This window comes from Oncorhynchus mykiss, chromosome 12 (genome assembly GCF_013265735.2).
Source record: "Oncorhynchus mykiss isolate Arlee chromosome 12, USDA_OmykA_1.1, whole genome shotgun sequence".
NCBI lineage: Eukaryota > Metazoa > Chordata > Actinopteri > Salmoniformes > Salmonidae > Oncorhynchus > Oncorhynchus mykiss.
In genome coordinates, this window is record NC_048576.1 from 31,228,902 (window position 1) to 31,254,192 (window position 25,291).

General features: G+C 43.0%; 2 protein-coding genes across 4 annotated transcripts in view; one reads left to right on the top strand and one right to left on the bottom strand.

Annotated features, from left to right (window-relative positions):
- Positions 1 to 645: 645 nt before the first annotated feature.
- LOC110537441 (serpin H1) lies at positions 646 to 6,137 on the bottom strand. 2 transcript variants are annotated; one of them, XM_021623489.2, is made up of 6 exons: positions 5,980 to 6,097; positions 4,458 to 4,572; positions 3,492 to 4,112; positions 3,274 to 3,372; positions 2,907 to 3,139; positions 646 to 2,457 (listed from the first exon to the last, which is right to left on the bottom strand). In XM_021623489.2, the coding sequence occupies exons 2-6, from the start codon at positions 4,501 to 4,503 to the stop codon at positions 2,155 to 2,157; spliced, it is 1,302 nt and encodes a 433-aa protein (XP_021479164.1). In that variant the 5' UTR covers positions 4,504 to 4,572; positions 5,980 to 6,097; the 3' UTR covers positions 646 to 2,154. The 2 variants fall into 2 exon arrangements, with proteins under 2 accessions (XP_021479164.1, XP_021479165.1); XM_021623490.2 differs by lacking the exon at positions 4,458 to 4,572 and having other exon boundaries at positions 5,980 to 6,137.
- An 11,248-nt stretch (positions 6,138 to 17,385) lies between these two features.
- LOC110537442 (glycerophosphodiester phosphodiesterase domain-containing protein 5) overlaps positions 17,386 to 25,291 on the top strand; it is a 57,439-nt gene continuing 49,533 nt past the window's right edge. The window contains exon 1 of one of the 2 annotated variants that reach the window (XM_036937395.1): positions 17,386 to 17,441. The gene's annotated coding sequence lies outside the window, so the exon portion shown is untranslated. Of the gene's footprint in view, positions 17,728 to 25,291 lie in introns of both variants that reach the window. The other variant, XM_021623495.2, reaches the window with a different exon arrangement.

The following is a 25,291-nucleotide window of genomic DNA, read 5'->3' on the forward strand; positions in this document are numbered from 1 at the left end:
AACTCATTGAATGCCAACAATTGGCTGACCTGGCAATCTTACCAAGAGCAACAGGATACGAACCTGACTTCCTTGGGTCCAATAATATATACAAAAGTATGTGGACACCCCTTCAAATTAGTGGATTTGGCTTTTCAGCCACACCCGTTGCTGACAGGTATATAAAAACAAGCACACAGCTATGCAATCTCCATAGACAAACATTGCCAATAGAATGGCATTACTGAAGACCTCAGTGACTTTCAACGTGGCACCGTCATAGAATGACACCTTTCCAAAAAGTCAGTTTGTAAAATGTCTGCCCTGCAAGAGCTGTGCCGATGAACTGTAAGTGCTGTTATTGTGAAGTGGAAACGTGTGGGAGTAATAACGGCTCAGCTGCTAAGTGATATGCCACACAAGCTCACAAAACGCGACCACCGAGTGCTGAAGCGAGTAGCGCGTAACAATCATCTGTCCTCGGTTGCAACACTCACTACCGAGTTCCACACTGCTTCTGGAAGAAACATCAAAACAAGGACTGTTCGTCGAGAGCTTCATGAAAAGGGTTTCCATGGCCAGGCAGCCGCACACAAGCCTAAGATCACCATGCACAGTGAAGGGAAATCTTAACGCTACAGCATACAATGAAATAGCCGAATCCACTATTTTGAAGGGATGTCCATATACTTTTTATATATAGTGTATCTGACCTTCCTTGTGTACTCTAAAGCCCCATAGCTAGAATTCCTTTACAGCCAACCAGTTGGAAAAACCTATTGGCTACTTTGCATGACATCACAAATGCTAGCCACACTACCTATGGCTATCATTTCATCCTAGTAGTCACCCACAGCCCACTATCAAACAAAGTCACATTACAACTTTCTTTGTATTACCATTTTATGGGAAAAAGAGGAAACTTGTAAATATCTCATACCATTCCATTGTTCCCAAAAATATTTTTTTTGTGGCAAAATGTGATAGTGTTGGAGACAAGACTGATTAGTCAAAAGCCTTCCACAGACATGGCCTTTCTGTCACGCCCTGATCTGTTTCACCTGTCCTTGTGCTTGTCTCCACCCCCCTCCAGGTGTCGCCCATCTTCCCTATTATCCCCTGTGTATTTATACCTGTTTTCTCATTCTGTTTGTTGCCAGTTCGTCTTGTTCATTCAAGCTTACCAGCATTTTTCCTGTCAGCTCCTATCGTTTCCCAGCCTCTCTTTTAATCGTCCTCCTGATTTTCGACCTTTGCCTGTCCTGACCCTGTACCCGCCCACCTGACCTCTCTGCCCGACCCTGAGCCTGCCTGCCGTCCTGTACCTTTGCTCCACCTCTGGATTACTGAACTCTGCCTGTCCCTGACCCTGAGTCCGCCTGCCCCTGTTGCTACAATAAACATTGTTACTTCGACAGTCTGCATCTGGGTCTTACCTTGATCCCTGATACTTTTTTTCTTTCACTAGTAAGTTAGCTATAGAGTGCTGTGCAGTGCCTTCTGTGTGGATCAGTAAAAAGCCAAGCAGAGTAGCAGACAGAGGCGTGACCCTTGGGTCATCGATGAATGTTCTTTGGGGGAGTGAACAAAAGGCTAGCACCAGGTTGTAAACCTGTGAAAAAGCTTGTGAAAAATGTGTTTTTACTTTAAACATTAAATATATTGGAAGAGCCCACACAATACAAAAATAGCCTATAATCCAAAGTGAAGTGAAAGAGTGTGCAATCAGTTGGGATCCCAACTGGAGACAGGAGAGGAAAACAGAGGAATGCTTATTTTACATTTAAGCAATAGTTAATGTAAGTATCCATCCTGTGATCTCATCTTAATTGAAATACTCAAACATGAGGGTGACCAAACCCAATTATCACTCTCTTTTGTGAAATGGGGTGATATTCAGTTTTGAAAACAGGCTTGATGATAATACCATGTCCAGTTGAAGTTAAGAGTACACAATGCTTTGTTTCTTACAACACAAACATATCATTCTGAATCATGCATAGTGAACAACAGGAACAAATGTTGGCACATTTATGATCAAATGGGAATGTACTCTTGAGGTATTAAACGTACAATTCATTTTCTCCCTTTCCTCTCTTTGCATAGAAAAATACAAACACATAAACACCATAACACGCACACATACAAAAACACTTCACATAAGACTCCAAAGTGTTATAATTCATCTCTCATCTTCTTGCCCTTAGGTCGCACCAGTCTGCCGAGGAAGAGGATGGAGTTGGTCTTGGTGTCCTTCACCAGGAAGATGAAGGGATGGTCAGCGTAGAACAGCTTGGGGTTCTTCAGCTTGTCTGTGCCGAAGATGCTTATGTCTATGGGGTTCCCATCGGTGTCCCACTCCATGGCAGAGGCATGGAATACATTGGACAGATACAGGTCCTTCTTCCCAGAGATGTTGGACAGGTCCGCCTTGGTCTTATCCACAGCCTCAGTCAGACCCAGCTCCCCAAGGTGTTTCTGAGAGAGAGAGAGAGAGAGATAGAGAGAGAGAGAGAGAGAGAGAGAGAGAGAGAGAGAGAGATTTATTGTAAAGGAGTTTGAAGCACGAAGGAACTCTCAGCCACCTAAGAGTATCAGTGATGTGTACTGTATCCTAAAATGTTATTCAAACCTGGATCTCATAAACAGTTAACAAAATTATTGTAATTCAAATCTGGATCTCATAAACAAGTTAACAAAATTATTGTTATTCAAATCTGGATCTCATAAACAAGTTAACAAAATTATTGTTATTCAAATCTGGATCTCATAAACAGTTAACAAAAGTATTGTTATTCAAACTTGTATCTCATAAACAGTTAACAAAATTATTGTTATTCAAACGTGTATCTTATAACAGTTAACAAAATTATTAATAAATGTTGTTTTAAACAATGACCTGTGTCATCTCTAGGTATTTCCAGTACCTGGATGTTGTGGCTGACTTCCATGCAGACTTTGGGAAGAGACACAGCAACAGCCATCTCCTTTAGCTTGCCCATCCAGTCTTCCAGCTGCTTGCGGGTCAGCAGCTTCTCCAGCCTCTCCAGGGGCTCCACGTGGTAGGGCATGAAGAACACCAGGCTGGACTTCTTATGGGCCAGGGGCATGCTCAGGATGAACAGCTTATTCACCGTGTCTTCGTGGAAGCCATAGATACCTGCAGGTACAGTCAGTATGGATACAGACTCAAGAGACATTTCTAGGGCATTTCTTTACATCTTCCTTCACTTTGAAATGAGAACACCCCAGTTCAGTTCAAAGGTACTTTATGATATTATAATGAGGGCTGACCTGTGCGGTGCATCATGGGTACACCAACAGTGTGAGTGTGAGACACCAGGAAGCCACGGTTGTCCACCATCTTATGGTGGAACTGTTCATCCCAATGGGCTGTTCAGATATAAAGTAAAATACAATTATACTGTAAATATGTGAATGAGTAAAAAAACTAAGCGAAAGAGAGAAGAGTGCATCTACAAAATTCTGGTCCTTTGTAAGAGAGAACTCACGTTTAAAGAACATGGCATTGATGATCATGGCCCCATCGGTCTTCTCCACATCCTTGGTTACCTCGGGCAGCTTGCCATCGGTGGATTTGGCCGCCCAATCGTTGATGGACTTCACAGCGCTCTTCTTGTTCTTGAAGTTTATCTTTGTGTGTTCATATTTGTAGTGCTTCTTGCTGCTCTTGACAAAGGCATCTGCAAAGTTGACCGAGCTGGGGCTGTATAGGCGGTTGCTGATCTTCCAGGTGACGTTACGGGCCTTGGAGTCGCTGACCTCCTCCAGGAGCTCGGCCAGGCCAGCATGCAGCTGCTCGTCCTTCACTTTGTTAGCGCTCAGCACGGTCTTGACCTGGGAAGCAGTGGAGGCCTTGCCCCCGAGTGCCACCAGGCCCAGGGAAGAGGCCACCACCACCGGGGAGATGAGGATGTTCTCCAGGTCCTTTTCCTTGGCTATGTTCTGGTAGAGACTGAAGGCCAGGCTGGCGCTGTTGTCAGCCAGCAGGGTGGCGTGGTTGCTCAAGACCTTGTCTGTTGAGGCGGCGGTGGCAGCGGAGGCTGCAGTGGCCAATAGGGCCATGGCTACCAGGTTAGTCACCCACATGGTGTCAACCATATCAGTAGAGACTTGAGAGGGGACATGGAAATGGTGTATGAGTTAGATGTATACAGTGGACTTTCTTATGGAGCATCATAGCGATTACAGAGCAACAGAGTCTCAAATCCCATGTGTTAGAGGCAAATTAAATTAAATTTGTCCTGTATTTTGAATGCAGAAAACCTCTTGCGGGACTTCTCTCCTTGCTCTTGCCAGTGATAGCATAAGTTAAGGAGATAATGCACTTCTCAAACACTTCGCTGAGCTTCAAGAGGAATACCACATTCTCTTTTATTCAACCTGGATGATGCAGAATGGACATGCTGTGTGGTATACTAAGCTTTCATTATGCAGTCTGTAATGTAATTATAGACCTGAATTCATTGGTAGAGAATCTGAGAGCAGGGTTGACCGTGCCATTGGAGAGTCTCCAAGTAGACATTCAAGGCAAGACTCAAGAGCCACGTTGACACTGCAGCTGTAAAACGCCTAGAAGATGAAACAGTGGTCAACATTCTAAGTGGAATAATTCTACAGCAACTAATGAGGGCCATTAGCTACTGAATAAAGAATACAAGTTCTCTTAAGAAGAACAATGGACATTTAAATCAAGCTCTCGCTTCATTTGGGGGACCAAACACTTTTTTATTTATCTCTCCCTGTTCTGTGTTGCCCTGCAGGAGGCTTTCGGTAGCAGACAAGTAGCAACATGATCAGGTTAAGCCATGAAGTCTAAACAAAAGGATGCTATGTATCCTCTGAGGCCTGGAATGAGTGACCTTAAGCAGGCGTGAGGCTTCACATTTTTCAGTATTAAACAGAAAGTTTGATCTCTAATGTAACAATGACGCCCGTAGAAGTTTTGTTGGAACTACAAATTATTTCAGTACATTCTAAATTTGCATTACCTATTATTTTGATTCTGCATGCATAATTACAAATCACAGCACCAGCTAACGCCTCATGTCCACCAGATGCATCAAACTCTTCATTGTGAATGGAGCAGTCCACAACTGTGTGTGTACTGCATGTTTTCAATATTTTCAACTTGTGCTTTGCTTCACAAATGGAGGTAAACACACTGACTCCAACTAGCTAGGTTTTAGCTAGTTGAAACGCGAAACACGGGTGTCAAGTACGGAAAATGTGGGCCAGACATCCGGCAAAACAAAATGCATATGCATCTGGTGGACATCGGGCGTAATTCAATGCCCTTATAAGTCATAACAAAGAAACATCCTGGCACGTACAAATACCGGCAATGACGGTCTCATCTAATTGGACAGAAACCAGTGTGAGAGAAAGTTTAGAGGAGGAGGAATATGCCGGTTTACAGTTCCGTGCATCGTCATTAATATCTGTCTGAACATATGTTTATAAATTACACAGCTCATTTCTTCTGATAATCTATCTGATACTTTCTCTACACTCTCTACCACCACACAGCATGTGTTCAATTTACCAAGTAAAGTGAGATGCCCCCTGGCAGAGGCAACTGAGACTCAGATCAGAGCACAAGAGTCTGTTGCTGGGTGGGACCGCTACTAATAAAATAGGCTTCCTCAGACATGGCACAATTCAAAGCAGCATTGCCACTGTTAATTGACCATCACTTTATTTGATCATCATAGCATTTTCACTGTCATGTGACCCATTCATTAAGTGTGAACAGTGAAGTTGGGAGGAAGAAGTATGTTTTAGCCTGACAACTTTTTCCTTTCAACTGGCCTGCACATGCTCAATCACATGAAGCTGTATTGTAATACAGAACTAAATTAGCAAAAATAATTTTATAAGCCCGAAATGGAGGGACTTTCACATTCCTGGTCAGAAGTTTTCCTGCAGTTAACACAAGTCCAGCCCCCCCCCCCCCCCCCCCCCCTTTTTTTAACTTACCAGGCTCTTTCAGCAGTTGTCCTCTAATTTCTCTCTCAGCTTCCACACGATCCTTCAGCTGGTCTACAAACCATGGGGGAAATATTCTGGAAGTTGGGGAATGGAAAATGTTAATGACGTACAGTGATTTTCAATGCACTGGGCACTCCCACAGTATCTGTTGAGCAGCTATGTGAGTGGGACTTTCCCCCTCCAGGTCCTAAAGCCTGAGACACACTGAAAGCTCATTCACACTGCAGACAGACATCTGGCAGAGTTTCTATGAAGTTCATAGTTCTGTATTCTCAAATGTTGCTACTGTAATATACTGTACACAGTTTTAGACCATGCATCATAGAGCAACATTATTTTGTATTAATGGCCCTCCTGCCTAAAAAAACGGGGGAAATATGAATACTGTCTTAATTTAACAACATTTTCCACTTCCATTTTCGGATTTTCTGACAACTTCTAGATGTTGCACACCGCTTTGAGCCAGGGGTTAACAACAGACTGCTGGACTGAACACAGTGTGCAACATCTATAAATTGTCAGAAAATAGTGGTGGGAAATTGTGTTTTCTTAAGACAGTACACATATTTTTCTAGTGTTTGTGTGTGCCATTAAATCAAGTTAAGGAGGAAATTGAGGCCTTTGCAGCCTGAATGGATGATGCTTTATGTATGAGCTGGTCCCTGGTGGACACGAGTGTATAGCGGGCTGGGTACATTAATGTCAGACGCAGATGGCAAACAACATCAAATGAATAATAGTGCCATCTGTTTGGGTTACCTACTGCAAACAGAGTTGCAGGGAAGTTTTCTAACTAGGTCATTGAAAATCAAAAAATCCATGAGACCGAAGAATAATAATTGTTAGGGGGTAGAAAGTACTTTGGTATTATAATTGTTGTGGTTCGTAAATTTTGCTTGCAAGTTGCGAAGATTTGACCGTTTTTTTCTTCCTCTTCCTCCCCCTTCTTAGTGCCACGTCTGTGGCTGTGTCTGTCTGATTTGAGAGACTGATAGCGTGGGATGCAGGATGGGGGGTGTGTCCATTCAAGCCCCCCTACCTGGTCTGCCTAGCCATGCCAAATTGTTAAATGATCCCCTGGTGTCTAACTGACTCACTGAACAACATGTCATTATGGACATGCATGCAGTGTATCTGATTATTCCCTGTCGAAAAATCTATCCAGGCACTCTAAAACATGGAGTGTTTCTGCTGAACAGCAATAAAGTTTAGGAAATCACTCAACATGCCACAGTAGCCCAGTGTTTGGTGCCAAGGGATTTGTGACATCATGTTAGAAATTAGGTCACATTACACTGCTAGAGTGAAAAGGCTATGCATAAGACACATGTTCTGTTGATCTTTAGATACATGGACAATTTACATAGAGCCAACATTGGTCTGAGTACAAAATAAGTATCCCCACTCACCCACACCACATCTCCACCCTCAACATGAAAAAGCATAGCACTTGGCTACATGCTTTTGTATCACATAGCTAAATTCCAAACTGGCTCTTTGTCTCAGAAGAATAGGTTGGCCTGATATACTGCCTGAGGGCAGCATTGGTTTAGTTTTGCGTGCATATAGGGCTAGGCAGCCTCAATGAACTCTGCTGCTAAGTCTGCAGCTCAGCTAGCCAAGAGATGGGACTTCGAACATCTATACAGTTCAGATATATTTTCATTAAACTAAAATTCACTGTCACTGATTAACGGCAGAAACAGAATTAGGATCTCAATTTGGTCACCCTGTTGTTGCAGGAAATGTCCTGCACAGCTGGAAATGCACATTTGTAGTGTATTCAAGGCTTCTGAAGTTTTGCCCCAACTAAAAATGTATCAACCCCTACAAAAATGCCCATTAATTATAATCCACACAATAATGATAATTTCCTGTTTCTGCAGACTTATTTTCCTGTTGTGAGAAACTGGTCAAATTAAGATCCATCCTACATCTGTAGGAGAGACACAATGGTAAAACTGATGGAACAGACCCTCTTAAGATATTGTAATGGCTTTAAACATCTTGTGCCTTTTCTGCATATTTCTACAAATGTTTACAGACCAATCCATGAATGGTTTAATTGTGGTAATGGTTTAATTGTGTACAGTATATAAATGGCTATATAGTGCAGTCTCCAACTGAGATCTTATAGGCAATGCCAAACACAATGTTCTCTGTCATTAATAGATTACTGTATTGCACAGGAGGCTGCTGAGGGGAGAACGGCTCATAATAATGTCCAGAACGAAGCAAATGGAATGGCAAATACATGGAAACCATGTGTTTTATGTATTTGATGCCATTCCACTTATTTTGCTCCAGCTATTACCACGAGCCTGTTCTCCCCAATTAAGGTGTCACCAACCTCCTATGCTGTACTGTATTGTATACCTTCACTGAGGACTTAATAGCTCACGTTGGTTACTGCCTGCACAATACTGCATGTCAAGATGCATGTAACAATAGCAACGATGGCGGCATGGGAATCCCATCAACAAACAGTAGGAAAAAGGGGCAGTGGAACAGAACGTATATCCGTCTCCATGTTGTCCAGCTTCCTGTGATGACCTGCCTTGGTTCCACATCCAGAAATACTATGTAGCAGAGGGATGGAGGTGCTGATCATGGAGAGGGAAAAATAAGCATTCATGTGAAAAACTTCCAAAGCCATCTGGTTTCAGTTACCCTACAGTTCGTTCAGCACTCTGCTTAACTTTTTACATTTATTTAAGTAATTTATGAGGGGTTTTGGAGAATGTTTTGTATATCATATAAAATAAAATAAAATGAATGACAACTTCCATATCTTAGGCCTATAGCTCATCCATATTTTGAAGCAGAGGAGCATCCTCTTTGGAACTTTTTTCAGCAAACTTTGACTTTTCTCTCAAATACGAGCTCTCTGTAAGAGGAAGCATTGTCACAGTCGGTTTCTTCCTTTAGAAATAGAAATTGGCCTGATATTCTCATGATGTAAGACCTCAGTAATGTTGCCTTGCATGCTGATGCAACCTTCAGCTGTTTAACTCTCACCAACTACTGCCAAACCCACTCAAAGATGTGATTTACTGTATAAACTCTGGTACAGTAGTTTAGTGCCTGTCTGGAAAGAGTGGAAGTGTGCAGAGATATACTGTTACAGTTTATTCTGATCCCATTTATGCAGTGTTCTTCAATCATGTTCCTGAAGACCCACTGCCAGGTGAGCAGACCTTTGACCCAGCCCCATACTAATGAATCTGAGTCAGTTAATCAGGGGGTCAGTTGACATCAGGTGTGTTACTGCTGGGCTAGAGCAAAATCCTGCACACACTGTGGGTCTTTCAACCCATGATTGAAGACCACTGCACTAATGAGTAGAGTTTGTGTAGAAGATTTGTATCATGCAGAATCTTTTGTAATTTTTGGTCATATTGCTGACATACATATTGACAATACTTTCAGGCGTTGTACGTAGGAGTAGGGGCTAGTGTACATTTGGAACTGGACAAATGTTTTAGAGAGAGGCCCTCAAGTGAGCAAAGTGAGCTACAGATGGCAATAGCATTCTCTGGTGGATGAAAATCTGCTAATGTGCCATGATCATGACAGAGCTAGGGAATGTTCAGCCATGAGCTCTGTTGCACAATTATATATATATATATATATATAGATATATATATTTATTTATCTTCACTTGATTATAGCATTTAGATATCTGTTTTTTTTTAAATCAAATGACAGTCACACAATTTAAACTATTGGTTATAGACTTAGAAATGATCTATATATTTAAAAGTAACAGTAATTAACAGTTACAGTTTATAAACTCCTTATAAACCGCCTTGTAAATGATTGCAGTCAATCTCCAGCAGAGTGCTCTCAGAGACAGACACAGATTCACAGAGTCTCTGGTCACCTACTGTACAGTATGCTAAAGTAAATTAACTTCACTTGTCAGTTGCACAAGATTAGAGGGAATTGACGCAATCATCTTCCAAGCCAGGAGTTAATCTGTGGCTGTTAGGCCTGAAATAGATATACTGTTGGAAGTCACTCCCTGTGCCTGGTGTTGGCTCAATGCCTCCGAGCTGTATCAGGGGTTGGTGCTTGATGGCACCTGTAGTAGGCCAGCCATCCTGATTACTGGAGGTACCATACACAAATAGTACAGCCGATTAAGGCATGGACATCAAATCCAGCATTGAAAATCACCAACTACCATGATTTGGAACAGGGCCAGATTAAAAAATCACGGGCCCCAGAGCTTTTCATTTTTTATATACATGTACGGTGCATTCGGAAAGTATTCAGACCCTTTGACTTTTTCCACATTTTGTTACGTCACAGCTTTATTCTAAACTGGATTAAATAGAACAAAAATCCTCAGCAATCTACACAAAATAACCCCATAATGACTAAGTGAAAACACATTTTTATAAATTTTTGCAAATGTGTAAAACAAAAAAAACAGAAATACCTCAATTACGTAAGTATTCAGACCCTTTGCTATGAGACTCGAAATTGAGCTCAGGTGCATCCTGTTTCCATTGATCATCCTTCAATTGATTGCACATAATTTGGAAAGGTACACACCTGTCTATATAAGGTCCCAGAGTTGACAGTGCATGTCAGAGCAAAGACCAAGACATGAGGTCGAAGGAATTGTCCGTGGAGGGCTGAGACAGAATTGTGTCAAGGCACAGAGCTCGGGAAGGGTACCAAAAAATATCTGCAGCATTGAAGGTCCCCAAGAACACAGTGGCTTCCACCATTCTAAGGATCAAACCCGTTTTTTTCTATTTCTGCATAAAATGACATACCCAAATTTAACTGCCTGTATACAGCTCAGGACCTGAAGCAAGGACATGCATATTATTGATACCATTTGAAAGGAAACACTTTGAATGTTGTGGTAATGTGAAATTAATGTAGGAGAATATAACACAAAAGATCTGGTAAAAGATAATAAAACAAAATAACATGCGTTTTCTATTAAAAAAAATTGTTCCATGATATTTGAAATTGAAGAGAAAGGAATTTGTGTAATTGTAGATTCTGACCACCAGGTGGTAGCAGGGTTGTGCAAAGTTTCAGACTGATCCAGAGAAGTATTACATTCCTACACTTTAGTCTGCCAGGAGTTTGCCCAAATGTGACGAATTGGTCAATTGATATATTTTCAAGTGCATAAGTATAGAGAACACACAAAAATGCTATGGTAATGAAAAATTTAAGTTTACACACATCCAGGAATGTCATACATGATGGATAATTAGCTTCCCTGCAGAAAAAACACTTATCTTCACATGTCGAAGGGTGGGTGTGGGGCCAGAGACAGCAGGGGTTCAAACTGTAGAACCCAGTTCCTACATTTGAAAATAAAAATTTATTTATCAAAACAAAATTATTCTTCATTTAATCTCTGGGACCCTCAGGATGACAAATCAGAGCAAGATTACTGAACGTAAGTACATTATTTACCCTCAGAGGTGAATGTATCAAACAAGTTGACGTGATAAAAGTTTTTTGTTGTTGTGCACTCTCCTCAAACAATAGCGTAGTATCTTTTTACTGTAATAGCAACTGTAAATTGGACACATTAGCGCACTTTAGCAACAACCGTCCCGGTTTATGGACACCGATCCCATAGAGGTTAAATGGAAGAAGTTTGGAACCACCAAGACTCTTCATATAGCTGGCCACCCTGCCAAACTGAACAATCAGGGGAGAAGGGCCTTGGTCAGGGAGGTGACCAAGAACCCGATGGTCACTCTGACAGAGCTCCAGAGTTCCTCTGTGGAGATGGGAGAACCTTCCAGAAGGACAACCATCTCTGCAGCACTCCACTAATCAGGCCTTTATGGTAAAGGGGCCAGACTGAAGCCACTCCTCAGTAAAATGCAGATGACAGTCCACTTGGAGTTTGCCAAAAGGCACCTAAAAGACTCTCAGACTGTGAGAAACAAGATTCTCTGGTCTGATGAAACCAAGATTGAACTGTTTGGCCTGAATTCCAAGCGTCTCGTCCGGAGGAAACCTGGAACCATCCCGAAGGTGAAGGGTGTGGAGATATTTTTCAGCAGCAGGGACTGGGAGACTAGTCAGGATCGAGGGAAAGATGAACAGAGCAAAGTACAGAGAGATGCTTGATGAAAACCTGCTCCAGAGCGCTCAGGACCTCAGACTGGGGAAAGGTTCACCTTCCAACAGGACAATGACGCTAAGCACACAGCCAAGTCAACGCAGGAGTGGCTTCGGGACAAGTCTCTTAATGTCATTGAGTGGCCCAGCCAGAGCCTGGACTTGAACCTGATCGAACATCTCTGGAGAGACCTGAAAATAGTTGTGCAGCGACTAAAAATGGGAGAATCGCCCCAAATACAGGTTTGCCAAGCTTGTAGCGTCATACCCAAGAAGACTCGAGCCTGTAATCGCTGCCAAAGGTGCTTCAACAAAGTACTGAGTAGAGGTACTGAATACTTATGTAAATGTGATTTTTCAGTTTTGTATTTTTTAAACATTTGCTAAAATTGTAATAAAAAACTGTTTTTACTTTGTCATTATGGGGTATTGTGTGTAGATTGACGAGGGGGAAATCTATTTAATCCATTTTAGAACAGGGCTGTAAAATAACAACGTTTGGAAAAAGTCAAGGGGTCTGAATATAGGCTACTGTAGGCTACTAAATAACATTTCCAATGGTGCACTGACTCACCTAATAACAAAGATTAAGTCATAGGCTCCTCACAGTGATGGCTGATGCCCTCATCGTGGCAATAGCCTTTCTAAAGATGAGCTACTTTGAAAAACAGTGCTGTTAAAAATTGGGAGTTGTTGAGAAAATAAAATGTTCTGTTGGTTCTAGAGACAGATTAGTCTTCTCTTTTCAGCTTTAAACATTTGCTTTCCAAACTGTACGGTTTTCTTGAGAACAACCATAGAAATATAATCCATAGATGGCAGTCAGGACTGGCAGCCATTGTTAGCACACCCATACAATTAACAGTGAAATTGCCATGGTATTTTTTGCTCAGAAAACTTAAGGGGGCAAATAAAACCACCTGTGGGCCAAATTCGGCTCACGGGCCACCAGTTGGGGAACACTGATATATACTGTATATACTGTATAATACAGTTGCAGTCGGAAGTTTACATACACCTTAACCAAATACATTTACACTCAGTTTTTCACAATTCCTGACATTTGATCCTTGTAAGAATTCCCTGTCTTAGGTCAGTTAGGATCCCCACTGTATTTCAAGAATGTGAAATGTCAGAATAATAGTAGAGAGATGTCACGCCCTGGCCATAGAGAGGCTTTAATTCTCTATTTAGTTTAGGCCTGGGTGTGACTAGGGTGGGCATTCTATGTTATTTTTTCTATGTTTTCTGTATTGTTAGGTACCTTACAGAACTGTTCATTTTCCTCTTTGTTATTTTTTGTTCTAGTGTTCTGATTTGAATAAAATATCATGAACACGTCTCACGCTGCGCCTTGGTCCAGTCTTTCACAGGAAGAGGATTGTTACAGAACTACCCACCACCAAAGGACTAAGCAGCGTGGCCAGGAGAGGCAGCCCCAATATTTTTGGGGGGAGGGGGCACACGGGACGGTCGGCGGAGCTGAGGATGGAACCAGAGCCAGTCAGGGTGAAATTGGAGGTGAGCGAAGGAAGCAAAGCAGAGACAGTGAAGGAGTTGATGGGGAGATTGGAGGAGAGAGTAATGAGAGAGTTGCTGTGTTGGTGCATGAGGCACGACATCCGCCCGACGGAGCATGTCCTCGATTTGATTTCACCTGAGTCAGCTCTCCATACTCGTCCTGAGGTGCGTTGTAGCCGTCTGGTGAAGACTGTGCGAGCCCCACACACCAGGCCTCCTGTGCGCCTCCCCAGCCCTGCACGTCTTGTGCCAGCTTGGCGCAACAGATCTCCAGTACGCGTTCTTAGCCCGGTGCGCTTCATTCCAGCTCCCCGCATCTGCCGGGCTAGGGTGAGGATCCAGCCAGGACGGATGGTGCCAGCCCTGCTCTTGGGTCCAGTGCGTCTCCTCGGGCCAGGATATCCCATGCCGGCTCTAGGCACGGTTTCCCCAGTTCGCCAGGAGATCCCAGTGCGGCCTGTTCCAGCTCCCCGCACGTGCCGGGCTAGAGTGGGCATTAAGCCTGGAAGAGTGGTGTCAAGGCTACGCACCAGCTCTCCAGTGCTCGCCCACAGCCCGGTCTATTCTGTGCCTCCTCCACGGACCAGGCCTTCAGTAGGTCTCCCCAGCCTGGTGAGTAATGTGCCTGTAGCCTGTCCGGAGCTGCCAGAGTCGCCCTCCTGTTCGGAGCTGCCAGAGTCGACCCTCCTGTCCGGAGCTGCCAGAGTCGCCCTCCTGTCCGGAGCTGCCAGAGTCGCCCTCCTGTCCGGAGCTGCCAGAGTCTCCCTCCTGTCCGGGGCCCGCCGCGAGGGTCCCCGTTCCAGAGGCACCACCTAAGGGGGCCAAGCCAAAGGTCTCCGTCCCGCACCAGAGCCGCCACCGTAAAGAGGGCCCACACTGGACCCTCCTCTTGAGAGTCAGGTTTTGCGGCCTGAGTCCGCACCTTTGGGGGGGGGCCATAGAGAGGCTTTTATTCTCTATTTTGGTTAGGCCAGGGTGTGACTAGGCATTCTATGTTATTTTTTCTATGTTTTCTGTATTGTTAGGTTCTTTACAGAACTGTTTGTTTCCTCATTGTTATTTTTTGTTCCAGTTCTGATTTTAATAAAATATCATGAACACGTCTCACGCTGCGCCTTGGTCCAGTCATTCACAGGAAGAGGATCGTTACAAGATAATTATTAATTTCAGCTTTTATTTCCTTCATCACATTCCCAGTGGGTCAGAAGTTTACATACACTCAATCAGTATTTGGTAGCATTGCCTTTAAATTGTTTAACTTGGGTCAAACGTTTCGGGTAGCCTACCACAAGTTTCTCACAATATGTTGGGTGAATTTTGGCCCACTCCTCCTGACAGAGCTGGTGTAACTGAGTCAGGTTTGTATGCCTCCTTGCTCGCACATGTTTTTTCAGTTCTGCCCACAAATTTTCTATAGGATTGAGGTCAGGGCTTTGTGATGGCCACTCTAATACCTTGACTTTGTTGTCCTTTTTTGCCACAACTTTGGAAGTATGCTAGGGGTCATTGTCCATTTGGAAGACCCATTTGCGACCAAGCTATAACTGATGTCTTCAGATGTTGCTTCAATATATCCACATCAATTTTCTTCCTCATGATGCCATGTATTTTGTGAAGTGCACCAGCCCCTCCTGAAGCAAAGCACCCCCACAACATGATGCTGCCACCCCCGTGCTCCATGGTTGTTCTTCGGCTTGCAAGCCTCCACCTTTTTCCTCCAAACATAACGATGGTCATTATGGCCAAACAGTTCTAATTTTGTTTCATCAGACCAGAGGACATTTCTCCAAAAATGATGATATTTGTCCCCATGTGCAGTTGCAAACCATAGTCTGGCTATTTTATGTCGGTTTTGGAGCAGTGGCTTCTTCCTTGCTGAGCGACCTATCAGGTCATGTCGATATAGGACTTGTTTTACTGTGGATATAGATATTTTTGTACCTGTTTCCTCCAGCATCTTCACAAGGTCCTTTGCTGTTGCTATGGGATTGATTTGCACTTTTCGCATCAAAGTACATTCCTCTCTAGAAGATAGAACTCATCTCCTTCCTGAGCGGTATGACGGCTGCGTGGTCCCATTGTGTTGATACTTGCGTATTATTGTTTGTACAGATGAACGTGGTACCTTCAGGCGTTTGAAAATTGCGCCGAAGGATGAACCAGGCTTGTGGAGGTCTACCATTTTTTCTTGGCTGATTTATTTAGATTTTCCCATGATGTCAAGCAAAGAGGCACTGAGTTTGAAGGTAGGTGTAACGCACTGGGCGTAGTGGGTGCGGAGTCAGACACAGGAGGCAGAAGATACAGAGTAGCGCTTTATTACACACCGGGGAAAATGTACTCACCAAGAAACTGGGCGCACATATACAATTGCCCAAAACCAGGACCGCAACAGTCCGGAGGGAAAATCCAAAACAACCAGCACTACCACACAAAATAACCAGTGGGGAACTAAACAAGCCCGCACAAAGAGCAGGCGGGCCCACCAGCAGCTTAAATAGCCCAACTAAACCTAAACAAAAAACAGGTGTTACTAATCAGACAAAAACAACAGAAAAGGGATTGGTGGCAGCTAGTAGGCCGGTGACGATGACCACCGAGCACCACTCAAACAGGAAGAGGGGCCACCTTCTGTAGGAGTCGTACTAGTAGGCCTTGAAATACACCCACAGGTACACCTCCAATTGACTCAATTGATGTCAATTAGCCTATCAGAAGCTTCTAAAGCCATGGCATTTTTCTGGAATTTTCCAAGCTGTTTAAAGGCACAGTTAACTTAGTGTATGTAAACTTCTGATGCACTGGAATTGTGATGAGTGAATTGTAAGTTAAATAATTTGTCTGTAAACAATTGTTGAAAAAATTACTTGTGCCATGCACAAAGTAGATGTCCTAACCGACTTGCCAAAACTATAGATTGTTAACAAGAAATTTGTGGAGTGGTTGAAAAACGAGTTTTAATGACTCCAACCTAAGTATATGTAAACTTCTGACTTCAACTGTACATCATACATACACTGAGTGTTCAAAGCACCTTCCGAATATTGAGTTGTACATTGTTTGCCCTCAGAACTGCCCCAATTCATCGGGCATGGACTCTAGAAGGTGCTGGAAACGTTTCACATTAATGCTGCTCCATGTTGAGTCCAATTCTTCCCACAGTTGTGTGAAGTGGACTATTCTTGATACACCCGGGAAACTGTTGAGTGTGAAAAGGCACTTCAATCCTTGGTCTTGCCCATTCACCCTCTGAATGGCACACATTCACAACCGATGTCTCAATTGTCTCAAGGTTTAATAATCCTTCTTTAGCCTCTCCTTCCCTTCATCTACACTGATTGAAGTGGATTTAACAGGTGACATCAATAAGGGATCCTAGTTTTCACCTGGAATCATCTGCTCAGTTTATTCCATGGAAATAGCATGTTTGTAATGTTTTTTACACTCACTGTTATATTTTTGATGTATTAGTTTAGCATTTTGTTTTATCTTTAGCTGCCTCTTGGGCCTCCCACGGGCCTGGATTAATCTGGCCCTGATTAGGAATATGATCCTTGCAGGGAACCTATGGAAAAAATAATTGCGTTATTTAGTCATTATTGGAATATGTCGTTTACAGTGTGCACTTTTATTTACCTATCCAACGTGTAGACCTGATTCAGTTGATCATACCTCCGATGCTCATTGTGTCACTAGTTTCTAACGCCCTCTATTTAGAACCAGGGCAAATGCAGAGGATACACTGTAGCTCCACCCACACCGTGTCGAATGGATTAAGGTCCTCTCCTGATCTGCGAAGTGTGTCGGCGAGTCACAGTCCTGTGAGTCATTTTCTTGGGATTTAAAGAAAAATAACTTCGGACATTGTCATTTGAAATATAATCCTCGCTGCGTTTAGTTTAATTCATGTGATGTTTTGTCATTAGATGGGTTGCCAATATAACCAGAAACCACACATTTGCGTATTATTTGAAGTTTGAATCTGCAATAACTTCAAAGAGGGGACAAGTATTGGTGTAGCCTAATCTCACAAGAACATAGCTGTGACAGACAGGAACCTGTTTTATACGTTTTGCTTTGGAGAAGATACACGGTCGTGGAGGGAAGGTGAGTGTTGACATTGTGCGCAGGTTAACGGATTACGTTTCATATAATCCGATCGCTGTCACATAGTCTATTGACCTGTGTGAAGTGCCTTGTTTCCCTGCTATCATTTCATGAGACGCAATGAGACCATGATGACCAGAAAGTTGTATTTATTTTGGCTAACTGGGTAGATAAAATATACATCCTGTATAATGTATATAAAACATGTTAATTGGCACAGGTAAAGTAGCTCACAGTGGCTGACCAGACCTGGACAGTTTAAATATGATTTTTGTTCTCTATCACATCACCATCATCATACCTTACTGTATTATTTCTCACTGTAGCCTACAATTCCTGGTCAACCCTTACATTAAGTTGCACTGATACCTAGTTAAATAGAAATTGAATTCACTTGCGTAATGACCAAATAACTACACAGTAACTGTACTAGTGACCAATGCAGAAAGTACTTGGCCACTTGCTTCAATTCTAGTTGAATTAGTTGTTTTATACACTGTGTCTGCAATTACAGTGTAGTACTAGCTGAGTAATTAGACAATACTATATAGTTACAGATTGCAGAAGGGCAACTTTATGCAAACTATTTCCCAACTCATATCTCATATATCTCATATATTGATCTATAACCAGAGTTAAATTCAAGGCCAAATGAAGAAATGGCTCATAGTTACATTTGGGTCCTCTGCCATATATGACTGGGCCAGCAAAGACATCTCTGGGCTGCTATTATCTGTTTGTCTAGCTTGGGCCTGTCATAGAGATTATGATTTCTGAGAGAAGATCAACATTTGTGAATGCACACATTTCGCTTTGTGTTTTAATACAATTAATATTGAGGCCTGTTTTGACATTTTGACAGGTTATTATTTGTATTTATTGAACCTTTATTTAACTAGGAAAGTCAGTTAAGAACAAATTCTTATTTACAATGACGGCCTACCCCAGGCCAAACCCTAACCCGGACGACGCTAGGCCAGTTGTGTGCCGCCCTATAGGACTCCCAATCACGGCCGGTTGTGATACAGCCTGAGATGCAGTGCCTTGGACCGCTGCGCCACTCGGGAGCCCGTAGACTGACTGAAATATTTTCACCAGGTGTTGGCCAACCAGGTTGTGATATGGATCTCTTCCTATCTTTGTCCTGTACCAGATCCGTCAATAGTTTTAGAGAGAAGGTTGGGATGGGCTCTAGTAATCACAGCAACAAATCGCACCAGGGCCGTTGTAACATCTCAGTCATAAGCAACTCTAGGATCTCCATTTTAATTAATTGGGTTAATTAAGTTGACATTTTTTTTTTGCCTTTGAGAATCTGGTCGAGAGACTATACTTTTAGAGAAAAGGGTTCCAACAGGGTTCTTTGGTTGTCCCCATATGAGAGGTTCCATGGAGAACCCTTTTGGTTCCAGGTTGAAACATTTTGGGTTCCATGTAAAACCCTCTGTGGAAAAGGTTCTACATGGAGCCCCAAAAGGTTCTACATGGAGCCCCAAAAGGTTCTCCCTGGAACCAATATGGTTCTACCTGGAACCAAAAATAGTTCTTCAAAGGGTTCTCCTATGGGGACAGCCAAATAACCCTTTAGGTTCTAGATAGCACCGTTTTTTCTAAGAGTGTCGAGCCAGTGCTTTTGTAACAACACTTTCCAGTCTGTATCTTACCCTGCCTTTCCCAACCTACGTCATCATGAGGTTATTATCTGTCAGGTCTGAATCATCATTAATGAAATAATGATTTGGCCTCAATGTGGCAGACTCTGCATGAATGATCAAATGAATGCCAAGAGGTTACACAGCGTTGCTACTAAGGGACATCTCAATCAGCTTTAAGCCACATCCGCCCACTACCTGATAATGTCAGGTACATAACACAGTGCCAGCAAAGTCTATTTCTGGCACCAGCAACCTCAGCGATGATTGATTTCACATGTAGTATGAGTCATATCTGAACCTATGGTTTGAATGAGGGCAGTGTTAGTAAATGTTCAATGTCTTCCCACCCCTTTGATGAGTAGCTATGATGAGAACATTGCTCTAATGAAAACCCTATTGTGGGGAGGTGAACACACTGAATGAGAGATCCAGGAATGAATAACTCATGTAATATATTTTTCATGAGGGAATGAATGAATGATGAGGGAGCCTGGAGATAAGTAACACTGACCAATATAAAGAGCTAATTATATATATATCCATGGCAGAGACTCAGTGGATTATTCTATGAATAACCATGAGCTGATGATTCTAATGACAACGGTAACTTTGACATGTGCTCTCATCTGAGAAGCCAATTCTAGAACAATGCTATCGTCTGAGAGGATGGTTCTAGAACAGATTTGGCAAGGAAGTGAGACACAGGGAGAGAAACCTAGAGAAGTCTTCTCAGGTTGTTGTGGGCAGCCTCTCAAATAATCTAAACAGATTCACTCTCCTTGTCTCCTCTTCTTTACCTGCATGCTGGACAGAAGAAAACAAGTCCCTCTGCTGTAAGGATTTTACTTGGCTTGTCATACTTCTCATACTAGTGCAGATGGAGACGAGGAAGCCACTTTAGATGACTAAGATGCAGCCATGTTGGTAGGTAGCATCAAGGAAAGCAGAATAAAAAAGGAGACAAGGAGAGGAAGCCACTTTAGATTATTGAGATGTAGCAGTGTTGGTTGGTAGCTTCAAAGAAAGCAGACTCAAACAGGAGATGAGCAGAGGAAGCAACTTGAGATGATTGAGATGGAGTGTGGTAGATCTTTTGACCAGGGAAGCCAGACTCAGAGGAAAGACATAATGACACCCCAACAGGAAGGAAGTCCTGTCTCTTCAGTTCAGTCCCTCTGGCTATGGACAGATAACCACAAACAGCTGAGAGGAGACTGTTGATGAAAGATGTCACAAGACATTTAGGGGCCAGTCAGTTGGGTGGCTCTTCTGCATGGTTATTACAAGTTGCTAGGGGGACGCGTTAAAACAACGGGTGTTGAAGACACTCCGGTCAGCAAACAGACAACCAGACGGATTTCTCCATCTCTCACAGGTGGAACTAGACAGTGCCGTCTGATAGAGTGTGTTGACAGACATTTGCAGTGGATTATGGAATTGTTGTATCTTTTTCCATGGAAAAATAGAGAAACCAACATTGCACAGCATCCCCACACCTGCGACTGTTTCTCTAGTTTTTAACAATTTATACAATTTAGGACTAATTCCCAAAGGGGACTACACCCTTCTCTAATATTTGATTTGCCAGTTGTTTTGTAATACACACCACCCTGTCTCTTGTCTTGTTTCAGGTTGTTTTGCTTTTCTCTGTTTGCCCCTGGGACACTTGTTCCTCAGCTACAGTACGGCGGCAGTTATGAAACTCCCTGCAGCGATCCTTTAAAGGCCTCTGAAGTCTTACTACCTGGGATATTTTCCTGCCCAGGGTAAAGGTTATTCCAAAAAGCTCTGTTATAGATATTTCTCCAGTTAACTGCATCAACCATTGGCAGTATTGTATGTTAAACCCCAAGGAGTGCTTGAAGAATTCACTGACGAGTAGGTAAACCACACATTACCCTCCATATTATTGGCGAATGTGCAATCATTGGAAAACAAACTGGATGATCTACGATTAAGACTATCCTACCAACTGGACATTAAAAACTGTAATATCTTATGTTTCACCGAGACGTGGCTAAACGAGGAATCTAAATCTCTGTGCATCGGCAGAACAGAGCAGCTATGTCTGGTAAGACGAGGGGCGGGGTTGTGTGTCTATTTGTCAATAACTGCTGGTGCGCGATGTCTATTATTAAAGAAGTCTCAAGGTATTGTTCGCCTGAGAGTTCTCATCTATAGTATTCGTAGCCGTCTATTTACCACCACAAATCGATGCTGGCACTAAGACTGCACTCAACAAGCTGTATAAGGCCATGCGCAAACAAGAAAATCCTCATCCAGAAGCGGCACTCCTAGTGGCTGGGGACTTTAATGGTGGCCTTTTTACCTAATTTCTACCAGCATGTCACATGTTCAACCAGAGGGGGAAAAAATTATAGACCAGACGGATTACCAGGACGTGTACTCAAAGCATGTGTGGACCAACTGGCAAGTGTCTTCACTGACATTCAACCTCTCCCTGACCGAGTCTGTAATACCTACATGTTTCAAACAGATCACCATAGTCCCTGTGCTAAAGAAAACAAAGGTAACCTGCCTAAATGATTACCGCCCCGTAGCACTCACGTCGGTAGCCATGAAGTGCTTTGAAAGAATGGTCATGGCTCACATCAACACCATCATGCCGGAAACCCGAGACAAAGGAGGGGTGCGTGCTTAGTACAGGAGGGGTGTGTGCTTAGTCCCCTCCTGTACTCCCTGTTCACCCACGACTGTGTGGCCAAGCACGCCGCTCAACACCATCATTAAGTTTGCTGACGACAAAACAGTGGTAGACCTGATCACAGACAACGATGAGACAGACTATAGGTAGGAGGTCAGAGACATGGCAGTGTGGTGCCAGGACAACAACCTTTCCCTCAATGTGAGCAAGATGTAGGAGCTGATCGTGGACTATAGCAAAAGGAGGGCTGAACATCGATGGGGTTGAAGTGGAGCGGGTCAAGAGTTTCAAGTTCCTTAGTGTCCAGATCACCAACAAACTATCATGGTCCTAAAACATCAAGAGAGTTGTGAAGAGCGCACGACAACACCTTTTCCCCCTCAGGAGACTGAAAATATTTGTCATGGGTCCCCAGATCCTCAAAAAGTTTGAAAGCTGTACCATCGAGAGCATCGCCACTTGCATCACCACTTGGTATGGCAACTGCTTGGCATCTGACATTTAGGCGCTACAGAGGATAGTGCGTACAGCCCAGTACATCACTGGGGCCAAGCATCCTGACATCCAGGATTTACCTCGACTAACCTGACTTGCTACCGGTACCCCCTGTATATTGGCCAAAGCATTTGCTACGGTAGACCATTCCATTATTGTGGGCCGACTAATGAGTATTGGTGTCTCTGCGGGGTCTTTGGCCTGGTTTGCTAACTACTTCTCTCAAAGAGTGCAGTGTTTAAAGTCAGAAAGTCTGCTGTCTCAGCCACTGCCTGCCACCAAGGGAGTACCCCAAGGCTCGATCCTAGGCCCCACGCTCTTCTCAATTTACATCAACAACATAGCTCAGGCAGTAGGAAGCTCTCTCATCCATTTATTTAGAGATGATACAGTCTTATACTCAGCTGGCCCCTCCCCGGATGTTGTGTTAAATCCTCTACAACAAAGCTTTCTTGGTGTCCAACAAGCTTTCTCCACCCTTAACCTTGTTCTGAACACCTCCAAAACATAGGCCATGTGGTTTGGTAAGAAGATTGTCCCTCTTCCCACAGGTGTTATTACTACCTCTGAGGGTTTAGAGCTTGAGGTAGACACCTCATACAAGTACTTGGGAGTATGGCTAGACAGTGCACTGTCCTTCTCTCAGCACGTATCAAAGCTGCAGGCTAAAGTAAAATCTAGACTTGGTTTCCTCTATTGTAATCGCTCCTCTTTCACCCCAGCTGCCAAACTAACCCTGATTCAGATGACCATCCTACCCATGCTAGATTATGGAGACATAATGTATAGATTGGCAGGTAAGGTGCTCTCGAGCGGCTAGATGTTCTTTACCATTCGGCCATCAGATTTGTCACCAATGCTCCTTATAGGACACATCACTGCACTATACTCCTCTGTAAACTGTGCATCTCTGTATACCCGTCGCAAGACACACTGGTTGATGCTTATGTTTAAAATCCTCTTAGGCCTCACTCCCCCTATCTGAGATATTTACTGCAGCCCTCATCCTCCTCATACAACACCCGTTCTGCCAGTCACATTATGTTAAAGCTCCCCAAAGCACACACATCCCTGGGTTGCTCCTCTTTTCAGTTCGCTACAGCTAGTGACTGGAACGAGCTCCAACAAACACTCGAACTGGACAGTTTTATCTCAATCTCTTCATTCAAAGACTCAATCATGGACACTCTTACTGACAGTTGTGGTTGCTTTGTGTGATGTATTGTTGTCTCTACCTTCTTGCCCTTTGTGCTGTTGTCTGTGCCCAATAATGTGTGTACCATGTTTTGTATTGCTACCATGCTGTGTTGTCATGTGTTGCTGCCTTGCTATTTTGTTGTCTTAGGTCTTTCTTTATGTAGTGTTGTGTTGTCTTCCTTGTTGTGATGTGTGTTTTGTCCGATATTTATATTGTATTTATTTTTTAAATCCCTGGCCCCCGTCCCTGCAGGAGGCCTTTTGGTAGGCTGTCGTTGTAAAAAATAATTTGTTCTTAACTGACTTGCCTAGTTAAATTAAAGTCAAATAAAATAAATATAGCTTCATTATTGTTATGTCATTTTTCTTGTTACTTTTTGATGTGATTTAGATGTTTAGTAAATATTTTCTTAACTCTATTTCTTGAACAGCATTGTTAGTTAAGGGCTAGTAAGTACGTATTTCACTGTCAGGTCTGCACCTTTTGTATTCGGCGCATATTACAAATAACATTTGATTTGAACTTATTAAGAGAATATTGAGATAAATAATTATCGGTCTGACTTTGTCTCTGTTTAAGGCAGTTTGATTTATTGAAAGGTATGAGTGTTTTTTAAACTTCATTCCTTTTGCAGCTAGCTGCTGGCTTCATCTGTCCTCCACTTGTCTGTTTGAAACCTATTCAAAAGAAAAATAAAGACTTTTCCTTTTGTGTTCAACTATTCATTTGAATGGAACAGCCTAACAGGGATAAACATTTAACCTGTCATCAGATTTCTTGTTCTGAAAAGGCAGAGTGTGTCAATAGGGGGATGGGTGACCTGACCTGGGTAAAATATTTCCCTTGTGATGGAGTGCTGGGCGTCCCTGCATAACCCTCTCCTGGGGGCCAGTCCAGGGTGTGGACTCTGGCAGGGTGCCCACGGCTCAGCTCGCCCAGCATGGTGAGCTGCTCTAGGCTAGGTCTCTATGATTTAAAATTTACAACGTACTGTAGGTGTACAGGGCGAGAGTAAATTTGGAGTAATCAAGGTGACATACAGTGACACATTCAGTACAGCCTTGCACACTGCTTTTACACTGCTTCTACTCGCTGTTTATTATCTATGCATAGTCACTTTACAAATTACCTCGACTAACCTGTACCCGCGCACATTGACTCGAATGTTCACAACGTACTGTAGGTGCACAGGTCGAGAGAACATTTTGAGTAATCAAGGTGACAGACAGTGACAAATTCAATACTGCCTTGCACACTCTTGCCTACATCTAGCTGATATAGGGTTGCAAACGAGAGCTTCTATTGGACAAATTCAGGCACACTATACAGTGCATTTGGAAAGTATTCAGACCCCTTGACTGTTCCTACATTTTGTTACATTACATCTTTATTCTAAAATGGATTAAATTGTTTTTTTACCTCTCTTTAATCTACACACAATATCACATAATGACAAAGCAAAAACAGTTTTTTAGAAATGTTTGTCAGGTTGGATGGGAACGTCAGTTATTTTCAGGTCTCTCCGGAGATGTCACTCAGGAACACTCAGAG

Bases quoted from the DNA above. Each gene is read 5' to 3' on its own strand.
- LOC110537441 (XM_021623489.2), bottom strand. From the start codon at position 4,503: ATGGCACGGTCAACCCTGCTCTCAGATTCTCTACCAATGAATTCAG. The intron at 4,113-4,457 runs GTCTATAATTAC...TCCCCTCTCAAG, and splicing joins TTCTCTACCAATGAATTCAG to TCTCTACTGATATGGTTGAC. The intron at 3,373-3,491 runs GTGAGTTCTCTC...ATATCTGAACAG, and splicing joins CAATGCCATGTTCTTTAAAC to CCCATTGGGATGAACAGTTC.